The sequence below is a fragment of the Glandiceps talaboti genome, chromosome 18, assembly GCF_964340395.1.
Source record: "Glandiceps talaboti chromosome 18, keGlaTala1.1, whole genome shotgun sequence".
In the NCBI taxonomy this organism is placed as follows: domain Eukaryota; kingdom Metazoa; phylum Hemichordata; class Enteropneusta; family Spengelidae; genus Glandiceps; species Glandiceps talaboti.
In genome coordinates this window covers 18,010,869-18,028,433 of record NC_135566.1, presented here as the reverse complement: position 1 = coordinate 18,028,433, position 17,565 = coordinate 18,010,869, and the positions used below count along the sequence as shown (strand labels likewise).

Genomic DNA, 17,565 nt, shown 5'->3' with positions numbered 1-17,565 from the left:
AAGACCAGGGTTTCAATCCCAGGTTCTCATGTTAGTGTTATCTTACCATTGAATCAAGCTATGAGGATATGTTTGTTCTGCACCAACTTTTTCTATGCAGCTATGTTAGACAACTATTTTTCACACACAAATTGTTCAAAGTGGGCCTTTCAGGGATGCCTATCAGACCCCCCCCCCCCCCCCCCCCCCCTCCTCCTCAGTGTCCCTCAGACAACTTCTGATGTAAAAAAAACAATTACATAGGTGCCGCGGACACTACAGGGATGTAGAAGTAGTCAAGTTGAAATGTTGATTATCAGTTAGAAAATAAACAATTGCAGCCATTAAAATCATCAAGTCCATGTGTAATGTTTTCATTAGAAGCCTGTTTCTACTGCACTGTGAAACAATAGCAATACTTATCAGTATTCAGTGTGATTCAGCAAAGGATCCTGTTGTGTTTATTATTTCTCTTTTACTGTTAGTCTAGAGTTGAAATATGTCTATCTTTGTGTCAAAAACGTACTGTCCCCATGGGTGAAACACCAAGCCTATGTCATTTTAGCTGTAGTAGTAATTTAGTACAAAAAATGACTTGAATTGTTGACTTATTTTGTGCAATGGGCAGGCATGCTTTTAAAAATGATTTCATACTATCTACTTTGGTTTTAGGATTTTGATCTAGGTAGCTAACTAGATCTTCTAAATTTAGAACATGTATTTATCTCCTTGATGGTAGAAATTCAAAGTATTTAGACATATAAATTGAGCATTTATCATCTATTATTCTTAATAGCTTTCTTTCCTACAAGAGATGTAAAAAATTCACTCAAATTAATCTGCTTTTTATCCATGACTTTTCTATATGACTTAGATATTAAGCCTTTAACCCATAGCTTATGATATTTCATTGTGGTCATTTATCTAATCCTTCCTGTCTCTCCAAGCTTTCATGTACAGCATGATAATTTCTCTGACAGTACACAGCAACTGATTTCAATCAAACCTTGCGCAAGGGTTAATTGACAAAAGTTTGATATATGCATGCGATTGTGTTTCAAAATCCTATGCTTGTTTAGCCCAAAGGGGTCACAGTTATTGTAGAAATATTATTTGGTTATTATGCAAATTTGTCCAATTATCTACTTTTTACTTTTTTAAAACCTATAAATGCACATGTAATAGTACATGTACATTAACTATTACAGATGAAAGTTAAGATAAAGTAGGTGTTTTCTATATGATTATCAAACCTGTAAATATGACATTTGAGAGCAGGGCTTGAAATTAACATTTCTATGGTATTCCCAGCTAAGTGGGCTACCAATTTCAGAAAGCGGTAGCCCAAGGATGTTGACCAATAGTCCCTGGACTGAAAACAGTTCCTCTATTGTAAATACGTTTGTTATTAAAATACAATTCATGTCTGTAATTCTTCTATTCTTTAAATAATTGCATAATCAACGGTACATTGTAACCTGAGTATGCTACCAGCTATAAATTATGATAGCCCATGACAAGAATTAGTACTTTGTGGAGTGGGGGGGGGGGGGATACTGTTAATTGCAAGCCCTGGAGAGCCACCAATTTCATTCCAGTCTGATCAGTGTAAGTTTCAACATAAAACATTTACCTTGGAAAGTTTTCTGGACATAAAATCTTCAGTTTGTATCATACAGGTTAAGACACCAATCCAGTGTCTGTAACCGTATCATCTTGGCAGTCCCTGTTATTTTGACATTTATCCGATTTGACCTTGACCTTAATCTTCAAGGTCAAATGTCAAATGAAGTTGTTTTTCACACAGCATAGCCACTAACTTAACATTGGAGTGTATTCTCTTGTATGTTGTCTAAAGCCTGTATGTTCGGAATTATCCCACCGTGATTCGTCTCAGAGTCTGTTGAAATCAAGTACTTCCTTGCACATTTCCTTCATTTTTTTTTATTATGAGGTATATCAGATTTATTGAAACCTGGTGATTAATATTCTTGAAGGTTTTATTTTGACTACTCGAAGAAACTGCTATATGAAAGCCATAAAATTCATTCCAATGACTCAAAGGAAACTTGAATGGCAATATCTGCACAGATGTGTCATAATTTGAAGGTAACCCGTACAGTGAAAGGCTTTGGCTGTTAAATGGAAGATGCTCCACAGTTTAATGTTATGAGGAATTAGTTAGAAAGTGCCAGCTGTGGCTGACATGCATAGTAAAGCAATAAAAGAAATGCAATATTTTACATTTAAAGGCCATGATTTGGGAGTTACAGCAATTAATCTAGGTAATTTTATCTTTTTTTATGTACATGGTATTCTTCCTGTTTCTGATTATGTTTTGTGTATTCTATGTCACAGCTGTCCGAGTTGGCAGATACTCAAAGCGACAGAAGATCAAGAACCAAGCTGAAGCCGAACGACTCAACTCAATGAATGTGACGCCAGAAGAACGAATCGCCATGGAGAAACGAGACATCGAGATGTACAATCTGATTCAAGCGGTGGTGAAAGCCCAAGAGACAACCAAATTTACAAAAGATGAGCAGGAAAAGAATAAAGCAATTCAGGTGAATTGTAGACAAATAACTTCAGTAACTGCAGCAAGTGTTAAACTTCAAATGAAGGTACTGTTTCATGAAAGGATGTTCGAGGTATATTTCTTATAACTTATTTCATCCTGGTGGTAATCATACTGTAACGTCAATTGAAGTTCAAAGCCTCCTGCATTTGCCCCTTTCCCTATATACCTTTCCCTTTTCCTTAGCACTAATAAGGATAGCGCTGTTGTTGTTTTATCACAAATTTGTGCTCAACAGAAGATATAAAAAATTATCAAAAAAAGTTGTCTCACGAATGTAGACTTTTAGTTTCCTAATATGAAAGTTGTCATTCAAATGCATATTTTAAAAAAAAATAGCAATGACTTTCATATCTTTCATTTTGCCAGTTCATCAGATTTCAAGAATTTGAAGTGAAAGTTTCAAAAAAAGTAAAGTAGTATTCTTGTAATTCTGTTGTTTTGGAGAAATGCATATTTTTTAAAAAAAAGCAAAAGAAAAAACATGTGACTATCAAAACTTCCATTTTGGCTTGTCATCAAATTTCAACAATTTGAAAGTCAAAGTTTTCAGAAAAAAGGGAGAAAATGTAAAATTTGTAAAAAGTAGCATTCTTGTAATTCTGTTGTGTTCCTGATAGAAAATGACATTATAATTGTTGAACCAAGTTTCCAGAATGTGAGCAAATTTCAAAGTAATCTGAAATGTTTTGTCGTAATGTTTCTTCAAAATCGAAAAAATGTCTCCCACAATGCCCTGTGTCATGGCAGGTCAAAGGTGAGCCAGTGCTGATGCAATGATGATGTGTAGAGCAATTATTTTTTATCATGTAGTCATGTCTGAATCACCATCATAAAACATCTAGTAGACACAGTATTGATATTTAAAATGTCATCTTTCAAAAATTCAAATTTTCAAATTTTCAAACCAGTTGACAATTAAATTCACAAGCAAATACATCATTATACTCACTGTCGGGGTTTTCGGACAGATATCAACTCATCCCGTCTTGCTGTTTTCTCCAGAACTGTCATATTGTTGTGCTCAAGCATTCATATTAAATATGGTGATACTAAAACTTTGATTCAATGCTAATTTTGTGGTGTCGGCTTTGACAGCACTAATATCAGCAATCACAAAATTATCATATGTAACAACGCTGCCGTAGTTGTCAGTGTTTTCGCTACAGCAAAATACGCAGAAATGTTACAAAATCACTTGAATATCATTTTGCTATTATTTAACGCTACATATATCTCATTAATAGTTTTCTCCCAGTTCTCCATTCAAACTGATATTTTCCATTCAATCTGGGTGTTTTTGTGAACAAAATTATGGTATGTATCTGGAGCAAAAAAGTGTCTCAGATATCGGACAGTACTGACGTTTGTGTACCCAAGACATAGACTGCCAAGCAGTGCCATGAACAGTGATGGAATCCTGGAGTCAAATTCAGTATACTGGGACAGTGTTCATGATAATTCTTTGCAAAAAACAATCAACTTTTGTGTAACTGTGATTACAATATAATTGTTTTTGCTCAATATTTAAATCAAATGTAGACGCGAAATTCATAATTTACGAGACACATATGTAAATTGGCATGGAAGTTTGTGTCCGATTATCAATACTGTTGTCTGATTACTAAGTCATCGATGTAGCATTATAAATTTGGGGACTTCGTCATCAACAAAGTTATTTCTGACTTTAAATCCTGTTGAAAAAGATCCTAAGGAAAATTTTGTCTAAGCAGCAATGATGGGTGTTACTTTTTTGCAGTGTTTATCCAATACTAATCGTCGAATAACATGACCCTGTCCCAAAACTGCGACAGTGAGTATATTGCATTGGTACATGTGTCTTTGCCCTGAAATGACAATTAAATTGAATTTTTATTCAAGTTTTCTTCTTGATCTACTGGTGTAGATTTCTAGTGAAAACTTTACTGCCAATTATTTTGATCAATCCATTTAAATTAAATGAGTTTTTGTAAGTACAAGCAGGAACGCGACGGAGAAACACAGGAATGACATGAAGCGATCGTCTTTTTGGGCGTGTAAGTATATAAAGATAGAGACATCGGTATGTATACAGAACCATCTTTCTAGTTTCAAGGATGTACAAAATCTTTTTGTGCAAACAGATAACTGCAGATTTTAGACACTGTATTCAAGGATCTGGTTATGTTTTTGGTGGATTTAAAAAAAAAATTGCCTCATGCTTGTTGCAGTGCAGATGGTAATTTAATTTGCAGATTAAAAAAAGTGAAGGCTATGGAAAAAAAAAAGATTTTAATGTGGCAAACGGTAGTATTCTACAAAATTATCTGTTGATGTTGTAAAAAATGTAATGTACTGAAGATTTTCAAAGTTCCACAGTTCGTTCATTCCAATGATATGCATACCACAAGGCTCCTAATGTATTACAGTTGTCATGTATAATGAAGAAAGTGCAAAGAAATTCATTCGTGCAAGAAGCTTGAAGAAAATATTGTCAAATATTCATCGCTCATACCTTGCTTTCTGTTTGTGTACGGTAAATCGTAAGAAGAGAAATAGTGAATGACTTTGCATTGAACTTTGAAAAGAAGTGCCAAATGTCAAAATTTAGTAAACATCATATCAAGATTAAGTGACTTATAACTTTATTTATTTGAAATAATATGGAACTTGACAAATAACCTGTTATCTAATAAGCCTCAAATGTATAGATCTAGGAAAACTACTTTCAGCTTTAGTTGAATAATGATCTGAAAATAAGTCATTCTCCTGAATACTACGAATTTAGGGGTAACTTATGTATCAATATTTGTCATTTGCTTCCAGATTGATTTATCTCTGATACACAATTTTAAGTCTTTGCTAATATTCTCAATACACAGATAAGTGAAAATTGGAACCATTAATCCCATGTATTAGATATAATACTTCCTTCGTGTATGTTAATCTGTCATAAAAATGCCCCGAGTTATCAGCATGTCATGGCTTTCTGTAAGGAGCACACAGGAAATGACTTTATAAAGGGTATAAAAATGACAAATTGAATTTACTTAAGCACGAGTGTGGTGCACGACTTTGAGTGGTTCACTCACCCTTTATTTGACTATTGTCCAATCGGATGTTGGCAGTGTACATTTTATGTCGTGTCGTGTCGTGTCGTTGACTGTCAATTAAAGTCTAGGGTAGTGCTTTGATAGGCTTGTTTAATAGAGATATTATTCCCAGTATTTGTCTATGTTCAGCTAAGGAAAATATGAGTGACCTAAGGGGCCTTTAAGCTACTAGTCGCTAGATGAGTAGTGTCAAACCATCAGATCACGAGTATTTTCGGGCAGAATAAAGAAAAATATAAGGGGACAGGGTAGTTTATACCCCCTCAAGCATAATTTAGGAAAACTAATGGCCATTTTGACTCTATTTTGAACACCACAGAACCAAAGTCATCAAATTTTTAAATATAGACGTAATATCATGACATAGAACAGCTGGGGTAAACTCACATTTTTTATTTGAATGTGTTCAACCTGGCTTGTGTGCAATATATGTTATACATCTGATACATAGCCGAGCCTATCAAAGTGCCATCCAGTCTATTTTTGGTGTAAATTAAATAGTAAAATACTAATCAGAGAGAATTTTTGTTTGAAGTCTAAAATAATTGAATGTTATTTGATCAACATTAAATGGCTTTAAAACTGAAATGATACTCAAATAATGCAGGAGGGAGTTTAAAATATGGCCAAATTGTGTAATTATAGCCATACTAAATTTTAATTTGTACTCCATTGAGAAAGACGTAATTGTCACTCGTACATGGCAGCCTCTTGAAAAAAAGTGGTGCACTGCAAGCACATGCTCGAAGCCATTATATAGATCAGATGTCAGAACAAGTATAGAACACAAGCAAATATACATGGTTTCCTTGATTTAGAATATTTTGTATTAGTTCTAAACTCAGAGTATAAATAATTTACCTAGTGTATATCGGATGAATTACTCAGCCTTCTTCTTCAGCTGTCATTGTATACAGTTCAGTGATGTAGATCGAGTCATGTGACCGCAGCATGTCACTTAAACCGGCTTGAGGGGATGGATGCAAATACTGCTATTTTCATGTTATTCCCCAATACTTTACTTCGTTCAGCCAAGGAAAATATGAGTGACCTCGAGGGCCTTTATCACTCCGAGTTGCTAGACGAGTATTTTCTGACTGAATGATGAAAAATATTGGAGAATAACATAATTACACCAGTGCCAGTAATATCAAAGAAAAATCGGGGAAACGAATGGCAATTCTGAACGTTTTGAGTCATATTTTGAACACAGCAGAACCAGTGATGTAGACATGCATTGTTGTGACATAGACACATGTTGTCGTGACTTGGAACGGTAACAGTATGTATTCCATATATTTGTTACACTTGGCTTGTGCATGGTATAATATACTATGTTAATTATTTATGTCCTGATGTTGGAACTAATACAAAAAAGACAAAAAAAACCCCAAACCATATAGGAATTTAATTCTACTCTTTGAAAAGTGAAAGTTGCACAGCAGTGCAATTTTGAGTTCAGTGACGTTTATGTCATGATTTGTCATCTCTGCAAAAAAAAAATCACAAGGAGCAATTATCGTCTATTGTTGTCTTGTTGTCATGGCAACAGTCAATAAACAATGACAACAAACATACAATGATGCTTAAATGACTAAAATACAAAATGTAATGATGGCGATACAGGAAGTGTTAGATTCACACTCCAAGTACGTTTCACAAGGGGATTGAGCCCCATAGTAAGCATGCTAATATATTTCTCACGAGTACATCTTATATGTATATCTTTGAAAACAGGAATTGAAAAGCAAGATCGGGAGCAAGTCAGAATTGAGTCCAGCATTAACGACCAGAAATGTGAAGGTGGTAAGCGCTTACTTTTTGACAAGATCATTTCAGTTGTGACAATGTTCGGAAAGAATTCACATCCTTAATTTGAGAGAGACACAGTCAGGTCCTCCTTTTTATAAAATGCATCTTTGTCCATTGGCTGTTGCCGTTAATTGTCTCTGACATCAGCTTATACAGACAGCCTTTTGTTGTTCGTAAAAATGAGAACTTCCTGTATGAAGGAAACTGATCGATGTAGAGAACCTCTGAACTGTCAAGGTGATATTAACAGACACAGACTAAGTATTGAAATCAGCATGGCTGGTTGTCACGGCAACTTTGGACAAAGATGCATGCCTTGGAAGATTCTGAGTCAAAACTTGCATTTAAGCACGATTTGTTGTCAGTCAGGATAAAGGAACAAGGTAGGCATTAGCCTTATAACTTCTACTGTTATAGTAGTATTAAAGGGAACTTAGGTGGTCATTTTGGGTTATGAATTATGACTAAGAATTGTTACAAGTGCCCTCAGGTAACTGCCAGGTAGGTATGTACTTTGTGAAATGGGACATGCAAATTACACAAAGTCAAGGAATCAGTTCTATGTAATGTTATATCTATAGTTGTGTGTTATGAAGTGCATAATGAAATATTATGTAAGTAGAATATCTTGCAACTTGTAAGCTCAGCTAAAGTTGTTTCAAAATCTCCTGTTATGTTTTCTCTACAAATATCAAGAGTCAGTACTGAATATAATAACATAAAATTTGATATTCAGGGTCAATTATCGAAATCCAGCCATTTCCTTGATAACATGGATACTTTGTGGTATCTATTGGCTACCATGCACCAGTTTCTTCTAAATTTTGTTGAGTCAGTCACATGATGGGGGAACTGTGTCATTGACGAAGTTTTGTATAATTAACGTTCTTTGATTCTGATTTCGTGGAGGAATTAATCTTATGTACGCTGCATTTAGAAATATTCATTGCACTGGTATATTCTTTGTATGAAAGAATATTGGTAAGAATTCTTGAAAAAACAGCCAATGATAACCTTGCTTGCAGGCATATGGTAATTATACACTGAATTTTATAATAAAAACACAAAAATTGAAAACAGTATGATCTCAATAAAATTTAACTCTACAGGTTTCTAGGTATTCTGATTTGCTCTGCTCATAGGGCATTACCAGGTCAGCAAATTGAATAAAAATTCCCCGTAACTATGGTTATGCCCTCGGCAATAATATTGTTAATTAATTATCTCTTTCTTATATGGTATGCAACAGACTAATTTGAGTCAAAGTAATTGAGTAGAGACGCCATGATCTCTATTCTGTATCATATAAAGTATTAGGGGAAGCAAGGAAAGTATCTTTTTAGTTCCGAAATGGGCTCTGTCCATTTATCCATTTGTGTGTGTGCGCGTGTGTGCGATATACTAGCATTTGCACCAAATAAGTACAATGAAAGTATATACATCAAATATACTTAAAGTATACTTTCATTGTACTTATTTGGTGCAAATAAAGTATATTTAAAGTATACTTAGTATCACACGCACACACACAATTGAATAAATATTATCTGTGGAAAAGAGAATATACTATGTTAGATTGCCATTTCCTCATGAAGGTATTCAAAACGTCAGAGAAACTCGAGGAAAGGGCAAGTGGAAAGTTACAGTACTATTGCAATATGACACGGTTAACATTTGTACATTCGGTATGTTATCCCTGAACTTTTCACTTAGTGTAATGTTAGAAGTCAGATGAAAATGTCATGCCCCCTGGGGTTAGAATTGGTAATGAAAAGAGGAAAAATTCATATCTTGAAGACTTTAACTGACGCCAAAATCGTGGGTCATGTACAACAATAGTTTCAACATACACGTTCAGTTAGCAGCAGTTGGTCTTGTACTCTGTGTATAATAGTTGGCAAAAACTTGCCTCAAGTCAATTTTGTGTCAGCTATGAAAGCTTGCCCCAGTCCATATTGTGTCAGCTAAGATTGTCTCTGAGTCTGTTTTGTGTTGGTTGAATTTGCATCAGTCAGTTTTGTGTTGGCCGAATTTGCATTAGGGGTCCATTTTGTGTTGGTTGAATTTGCACCAGTCAATTTTGTGTTGGTTGAATTTGCACAAGTCAATTTTGTGTCAGCTATTAGCTTGCCTCGGTCAATTTTGTGTGACTTAAACCAATGCCTCAGTCAATTTTTTGTCCTTTCAAATTTATATCAGTCAGTTCTTGTGTCATTTAAACTTTCATCAGCCAATAAATGTAGAACCTGTCAGTTAAACTTGCATCATTCAACTTGTGTAACCTTAACTTACACCAGCCAAATATATGTTTTAAGACAAAATCAATCAAAGTGTGTAAGCTAAAACGTGAGTCGACCAAATGCTAAGCAAGCATGACAATAAATCTGGCACAGAAATAAATCCGGCATTTCATTAGCATTAAGTATTAAAACTTGCCTCAGACTAAAAATAGCACAAACAAATCCATTCCATTTCACCTTACTTGTATCAGCCAGCCGTCTATCTGTAAAGCTTACATTTATTCAAACTTAACTATTGAAAATGAACTTTTCATCTCTGAAAATTTTTCAGAATTATTTAATTGAAATTAAGTACAGGTACACTTTTTTCAGCAGAACCCTACTTGTATTGCACTGTAAACAAACAGCAATACGGTATCACGTCCCCATGTGATTTTATAGTTTCAGACTTGAGAGGTGGAGTTCGTTTAATGAGCAATTGTCTAGAAAAGGAACTAACCAATTTCAACTGCCTGTTAATTGTGTGATGGATTACTACTAACATGGGTCATTTAATATCCTTTGCCCAGCGGAGGTAGCACAGATTTCTGTGCTAGAATAACGATTTTCACGATACATTGAGTGGAAATGAATGTAGTTTATCGTAACGCGTCATATAGGAACTAGACTACTATAGTTGTAGACAGTTGGTGTTTTGTTACACTAGTCAACAAAATAGTATTATACATGTACAAGACTACTTTTAACCTTCAGAAATTGTACTCCAAGTCTCCTAACTAATAACCATCGTAAAGTGGGGATGTCTCGACCTCTTTAATACAGGGAACTAAATTGCCGAAAGCCTTATACATTCTAAATGCATAAAACATGAGTTTTTGGAGACAGGATAAATTTAAAATTCAAAGAACTGTAAAGTTAACCATTCAGCCCAAAGCCAACTTGGGTTTCAGTCACTGTGTGTCAACAATACCAGATTACATTAACTCCGGAAGATGATGAGGTTGGTGGTAGGGTGTGATACAGTACGTCATGGCTCCCACAGGATCAACTAAACTTACCTGGGGTATATAATCAGTGATAACATGTTTACAGTGGTACAATTAATTCTCCAGCATTTATTGTCATATATTGGCTATCCGCTGTTTTCAACTTCAAAAATAAACATGTTTACATTCAAATGAATCTCATCAGAAGTATATACCTGCATTGTATGTGTCAGACTGAAAAGGCAGAAAATGTTATTCAAATTCATATAACTCTTCCCAGAAGTATAATCAGTCCCAGATTGACTGGAGTGTTTTCTAAGTACAGGTCCTTCACCGTAACTGCATGGATACAGATACAGACCACCTGTTTCTGACATAAGGCAGACAATTTTTAAATGTCTTTCAAATTCAAACATCTCTTCTGCATCATTATTTTCCTTCTCGAGCTGTCATAAATATTCTTATATATTATCAAAGACTATCCCCGTAAGTATAATTACATATCTTTGATATTACAAAAATGAAAATAGCAGGAAAAACACAGGATTATAGTGGACTTGTATAATTTGTACTCCTGATTCTGTTGGATGAATTCATTCTGCACATTACATATAAGGGGTGAGATCAATAGTTCAATGTAGGATAAAAAAACTAAATTCTTGTTGTTAGCTAACTGTCCTGGCCTCATTGAACCCCTTCCAACTAAATTGGCCAAAATTGAACATTAGTTCAGACAGCACAATCAATTTCAGATCAGTATGTAGTAGTAAGTAGTACGTGTTATGAATACAAAGCTAGTATGTCGTAGTATGTAGTACTATGAATTAATACAAAGCCAGTATGTAGTATTATGTAGTGCTATTAATACAAAGCCAGTATGTAGTAGTATGTAGTACTATGAATTAATACAAAGTCAGTATGTAGTAGTATGTAGTACTATGAATTAATACAAAGCCATATACAAGTACAAAATCAGACCCATTAGAAGTAAAATCGTTTTTTGTAGGATGAGAACTAAAATGGCTCAACCCCCCTCCACCCTCAAAGTAAAAGAATTTTATTAGTTTTTTATCTTACATTGAACCCTGATGAAGTGACTTGGGAACTATACACTTCTTAACTCTGTTAAAGTGGGCGGGGAACTCAGGTAATTTTTACAAGCTCTAAGTGCAATTTATCAAAAACAGGAGTATATTACTAATGAAGCAATATAAGGTTTTGCAAACCAGTTGTTAGGATTTGAACATATGAAACTAAAATACTGCACAGTAGTCTGATAATTATTATATTACATGCATATTGAGAAGAATTTAAATAGAGTTTACCTCTACTAAAGCCAAAAAAAGAAAGAATTGTTTCTAGTCAGTATGCACATCACTTAAATACCCCTTGCGTCGGTCTTTTTTTTCATGTTTGTAAAGCCCAAGCAGTCTGCAGATCAGAGGAGAAACAGAAAAATACCCCTCCCTACTTATTAAAGTGAAGACAACTGCAGAGTCAGTCATGAACATGTACGCACACTCACTCTAAAGTACTGAATAAAAAGAACAGTAACTGCCATAAATCGTAGATTGAGTGACCAGTTTGACAATCAAAAAAAACAAATTGTGTTATCGCACCACTTTAGACAAAATGTCCTGACCAGAAACAATTTTTTTTTTTTTTTTTTTTTTTTTTTTTTTTTTGCCTAAACGCAGAATGGCAACTTGATATACAGGGATTTCAGTAATTCAATAAGCTAATGATATTGAGGTAAATCAGAGAGATAATATTTCATGGTTTGGCCAATAGGAGTACTATTAGTAAGCTGCTTTGTAGCTAAAAATGAGGACTAGAATAGTTGAGTAGTTTTGCGTAAAGATATCAAACACGAAGTTTTTACTACAGTTTATTTGTCACTATACCAACCAATAATCAAAATATGCCTGTAACCACCACTGTAAGGAAGTTCTAGCTTCTATACACAATTTGTTCACAGCTTTGTGTATTGCCATATTTGCTATCGGTGTCCCTAACCAAATTTTAGCCCTCACGTTGCCAAATCTGGGGCCCCCTCTTGTGGTCACCACATGTGAATGCGGCTAGAATTTCTATACCGAAATCTGGCGTATTTACTGATTCGTATGATTAAGTATAGATAATGCACAAATTTATGTTAATGAAGTAGAAATGACTAAAAAATCCATAACAGCTATAGTTCCATCTATTTTCATATTCAGTATATTCTCAAAATATGTTATTTATAAATTTATTGGTCGTTTTAATTAGTATTTCAAAGGAACCATATTCTAATTTATGTAAATGAGATAGATAATTTGAGCAAAAATTAAAGTTGGTACTCATAACAGGATTGAAATATGCTCAGTTATTTAAAGAATGAAATGAAATATGGATAGGATTCAACATAGTATTTATTATTCTTGGACTTCCGTAACTATTTAATTAACTTCATCAAGAAACAGTTACGGAAGTCCAAAAGTAAATACTAAAGCCTTTGTTCAGAGTAGGATTTAGGTTCACTTTTTATGATTCTATTTTGTTGTGTTGATGCACATGCCGGATACAAGATGACGAGATTAGACAATTTATAAATGCTGCTGAAAGAGGGTTGTTTTGAAAATTGATTCAATTTCATTTGAAAACGGATCTAGTCTCTGTAAATGGGTGAAAATGAAAAGATTCAAAAACAGTGCCGTCTAAAAGACCGAACGAAATGCTACAATTTGAAAAACGCACAAATTTGACCTGAGTCAGGAATTACGTACCCCATCGCAACCGTGTCACTATAATGTTTGTGTATGTGCAACAGCACCATTTTCAAATTGTTCCATCTTTGGTGTTTCCATGTAAACGGTCAGAAACGATTGACGGCCTATCACATAAACACATGAAAACGCATTAAAATGAAAAATGAAAATGAGTGTTTTTATTTGAATTTATGAACGTGTCACCGTGTAATCAAGATGTTTGATTTAAGTGTGGAAAACATTTTTTTTTACTTAAAAAGGTTAGTCCTGAACAGAAAAGGAATGGTTTTACTGATAAGATAAACATTAATTTAAAAACTTGGGATTGAATCATGGGCTTTAAAACAGTGATACATACAGTGTCAAAATCTGTTACAGTAAAGATAGACTGAAAATGGAGTTGTTTGGCTAGCACTCTCCGCATTCTACTCACTATGGTGAGTGGAATGTGTGAAATGCTGCTTATTAATGACTTCATTTTACAGTCAATGTTCAGTCTTGCTCAATTATTGTGGTTATAAATAATGTTGTCGTTCTTTGTAGATTAGGGCGTACTTTAACTTACAACATCAATTACATGTCGACATTCATTTATGTAATAATGTTTTACAACTAAACGTTACTAAGGTGCTGCCAAATGTGTGTGTATAAAAGAAGTCGTGCAGTTCAACTTGAGTGCATATTTATGAGATGACGTGTGCGGTATTTCCTGACTTAAAAGTGGACTATTTATTCATATTTTTGCCCCTTCTCTTTTTTCTCGGTATCAGGAATTGACTGAGAGAACAAGTTACAGTGAAACCCCCATAGCCTCTACAGTTGTACCGTTAAATGACATATCTATTCCCCAAGACGATGCAGCCATTATGACAACATTTTTATCGGATGTGTTAACGCCGTGTGTCTATTACTTGGTGCAGTTCGCTAAATTTGTTCCAGGATTTATGGAACTTTCACAGGTATGGCTGTTATAAATCTACTACTAATGAGTGTAAGCAAGGGCTTCATTTTACCATGCAGTTTATTTTTGGTTGTTGTTCATTTTCCCTGTGTAGCTTCCGGTCCTTTTACTGTCTATTTCTGTTGTCCTTCATTTCCTTAGTGTGGCTCGATTTGAAAGGTAGAATCTGTGAAAATACATTTTTCAATGGTATGGGTGTGGTGTGTGTGTGTGTGCATGTGTATGTAGGTGTGTGTGGGTGTATGTGTATACGTGCGCGTGTGTGTGTGTGAAGGTTGTGTGTGTAGGTGTGTGTATGTGGGTGTATGTATATACGTATGTGTGTAGGTTGTGTGTGCACATGTGTGTGTGTGTGTGTGTGTGTGTGTGTGTGTGTGTGTGTGTGTGTGTGTGTGTGTGTGTGTGTGTTGATCTGAATACTACCGTAACATTAATTGTATAGGAAAATTAATGAATATTAGTTTCCTTGAAAGCAAGACAGTGAACCACAATCGTTTTAATTACAGGCCACAATCGTTTTAATTAGAGGCATATGCTTTCATGTGGCAACATTTGGTGAGATTTGAGGACTTTTAGTGACATATTTGGTCCTCAAGGTGCAAAATTCTATTAATTTTCTTGTTTGTTTATGTGTCAACAGGAGGACCAGATGACTCTCCTGAAGGGAAGTTTCTTTGAGATCTGGCTGGTAAGGAGTAGTGAAAGCATATTACAAGGAAAAGACATAGTCTGGTTTGGTTTTGGTCCTATGTTTTTACGTTCCGAGTTGTTTCAGATTTCACAACTAGAGGAATTGTGGTCATCCGTGTTTCAATTTACTGAGGGCTTCTGCAAGAACAAACTCATCGATGTAGAGGTTGCTCTTTTTTCTGCGGTGGTTCTTCTCTGTCGAGGTAAGTTCCCTTTAATTAGTACTTCTGATACCGTTGCATTAGTATAAACTTATCACCCCAAGAATCGATTTTCATGAATATTGAATTTCTGTGGATATTTTTCGAAATGCGTTTCTTAACCAAAGCCAGAATTGAGGCAAAGACATTCACATAATACAAAGAAAAATGAATAATCCATATCCTATTTTCAAGGAATTTGATGATATAGAACCATATATTATCTTTCAATAATAATAATAATCTTTATTTATACTACCTGTCTCCCAAGAAGTCCAGTGTGGGCCATCCCTGTAATTTTACTATGTAAAGGGGTTATACAACCGTATAGTATGGTACTAAGATTTGACAATGTTGGGGACAAATTTAGAACAAAGAGAAAAGACTTCCATTTTATGACACGTTTTATTCAGATTTCGTAAGTCAGAAACGTTACGCGCAGAAAAAGATAAGCATCTGCAAAATAAAATTGTTTTGTTGAATTATTGGAAATGCTAACAGTAAACATTTTGGGTATTTGATGACAAAATTCAGTGAACTAGATATATTTGTGGCAGCTAGTACATTTACTGATACACTGTGTATATGATTGCAAATCTGTAATTGGATACAAACTATTTATTATTGTAATAATGTGGAAAACGATTTTTCATAATCAGAAGAAAATTGTGTACATGTGGTACTTATAGTAGCCAGCAAATGTTTTAATAGCACTATCAAAGTATGACAGATCTACAGAGGTATGGAAATCAGATATGAAATGATGGACAACTGATACTGATGAACATTATTTAAGTTATTGTTCAGTTTTGTAAGTGAATGTGATCTGATTATTGATATTAATTGAGAATATTGATCAGGATAATTGAAAATAAAAATATTGTCTTACTGCAGTCGTGGGTTGAAAACCATTGAAAGATGTTTTATAGCCAGTGATTTTGTTAGGGTTAGTACAGAAATAAACTCTACTTGAGATATCCATATGTTCTACCAGGATGCCTTACCAAAGATATAGAAATCCTATATATGTGATAAAACCAACTTTGTATTTTATGCAGTGTTTTTGTGAAGTGTAGCAGGTGAAATTTACCAAGTTCCTACCTTTTTTTACAAGGTTCCCCACCAAACCACCAAAATTATGTGAGTTTGATTAGATTTCCACTATACCTGGGGTTCCCCGCCAAATTATTGAAACCATTGAAATTTTACCAGATTTCCTACCTCAGTTAGCAGGGTTCCCCATCAAAATTATGCCACAATGTTTGGAAATCCATGCAAATTTTTAGGTATGTGTGTGTTGTGCTTTGTGAACGTATATATATATCCTATAGTGAAGTCATTCCTTTATGGTCACTTGGTAGTTACAATGTCATTACCTTTTTTAACATCCTTAGATCGTCCCGGTTTGAAGGACCCAGCTAAAGTGGAAAAACTCCAGGAACAGTTTATGGATTGTTTATGCCGAGAAATCACAAGGCGAGACTGGAAAAACAAGCAATTACTTGCAAAAACCTTGATGCAGGTGACCAAACTAAGGAACGTCTCCAGGCTTTATAATATGAAAATGAAGGAATTTCGAGAAGAGTGTCCGTTGCTGGAGATTCCCCCTCTGTTAGCCGAACTTTTAGATTATGAGACTTAAGAAATAAGACAATGGCTTTTAACAGAAACACAAACTAAGTGACATTTGCAATTCAACAGCTGTAGCTGAGATCCTAAGAACATCACACAGATGAGAGGTGTAAAGATGCACTCCATCCTGGGGCTTCATGTATTATATTGATATATATTCACACTTCTAAAGATCACAGATCCGGTCAAATATGTCTATTACAAAAACAGAGTTTCACCTTTATAAATATATATGACTTTTAAGATTTTATAGAGATGAACGTGTATGAAAAACAGAGAGAGACTCTGTTTATTTCATCTCTCTTGTTTACAGTGATATTGCCTCAGAATTCAGTTCTGAGTTAAAAAAAAAGCCAAAAAGGTATTATTGTCTTCAACGTACAGATATTGTCTTGTGTTGCTCCAAGTATGAAATTTACATTATTTCTATGCCCCAGCAATATTATGTTTCATCTCTGCATGGACTCTGTTTACTAGATGATTTATGATTGTACAGTGTCTGTGAATGTCGTCTGAGACCGTCTGTCTGCTCTCCTGGCTTGAATTACATACTTTTCTGTCAGTTGCACATTCAGAGCAGCTTTCCTCATGATTTGCAGTAAATTACGCTGTCACTCTATGAAGCATTGACACTGGTAACCTATGACC

The 17,565-nt window shown here is 34.7% G+C and overlaps 1 protein-coding gene across 1 annotated transcript in view; it reads left to right on the top strand.

Moving 5' to 3' along the window:
• LOC144449773 (nuclear hormone receptor E75-like) overlaps positions 1-16,927 on the top strand; it is a 32,198-nt gene extending 15,271 nt beyond the window's left edge. Inside the window, exons 4-8 of the mRNA XM_078140349.1 lie at positions 2,338-2,603; positions 7,387-7,455; positions 14,205-14,393; positions 15,036-15,288; positions 16,680-16,927. Coding sequence (XP_077996475.1) covers positions 2,338-2,603; positions 7,387-7,455; positions 14,205-14,393; positions 15,036-15,288; positions 16,680-16,927 — 1,025 coding nt within the window. The remainder of the gene's footprint in view (positions 1-2,337; positions 2,604-7,386; positions 7,456-14,204; positions 14,394-15,035; positions 15,289-16,679) is intronic.
• Positions 16,928-17,565: the final 638 nt, after the last annotated feature.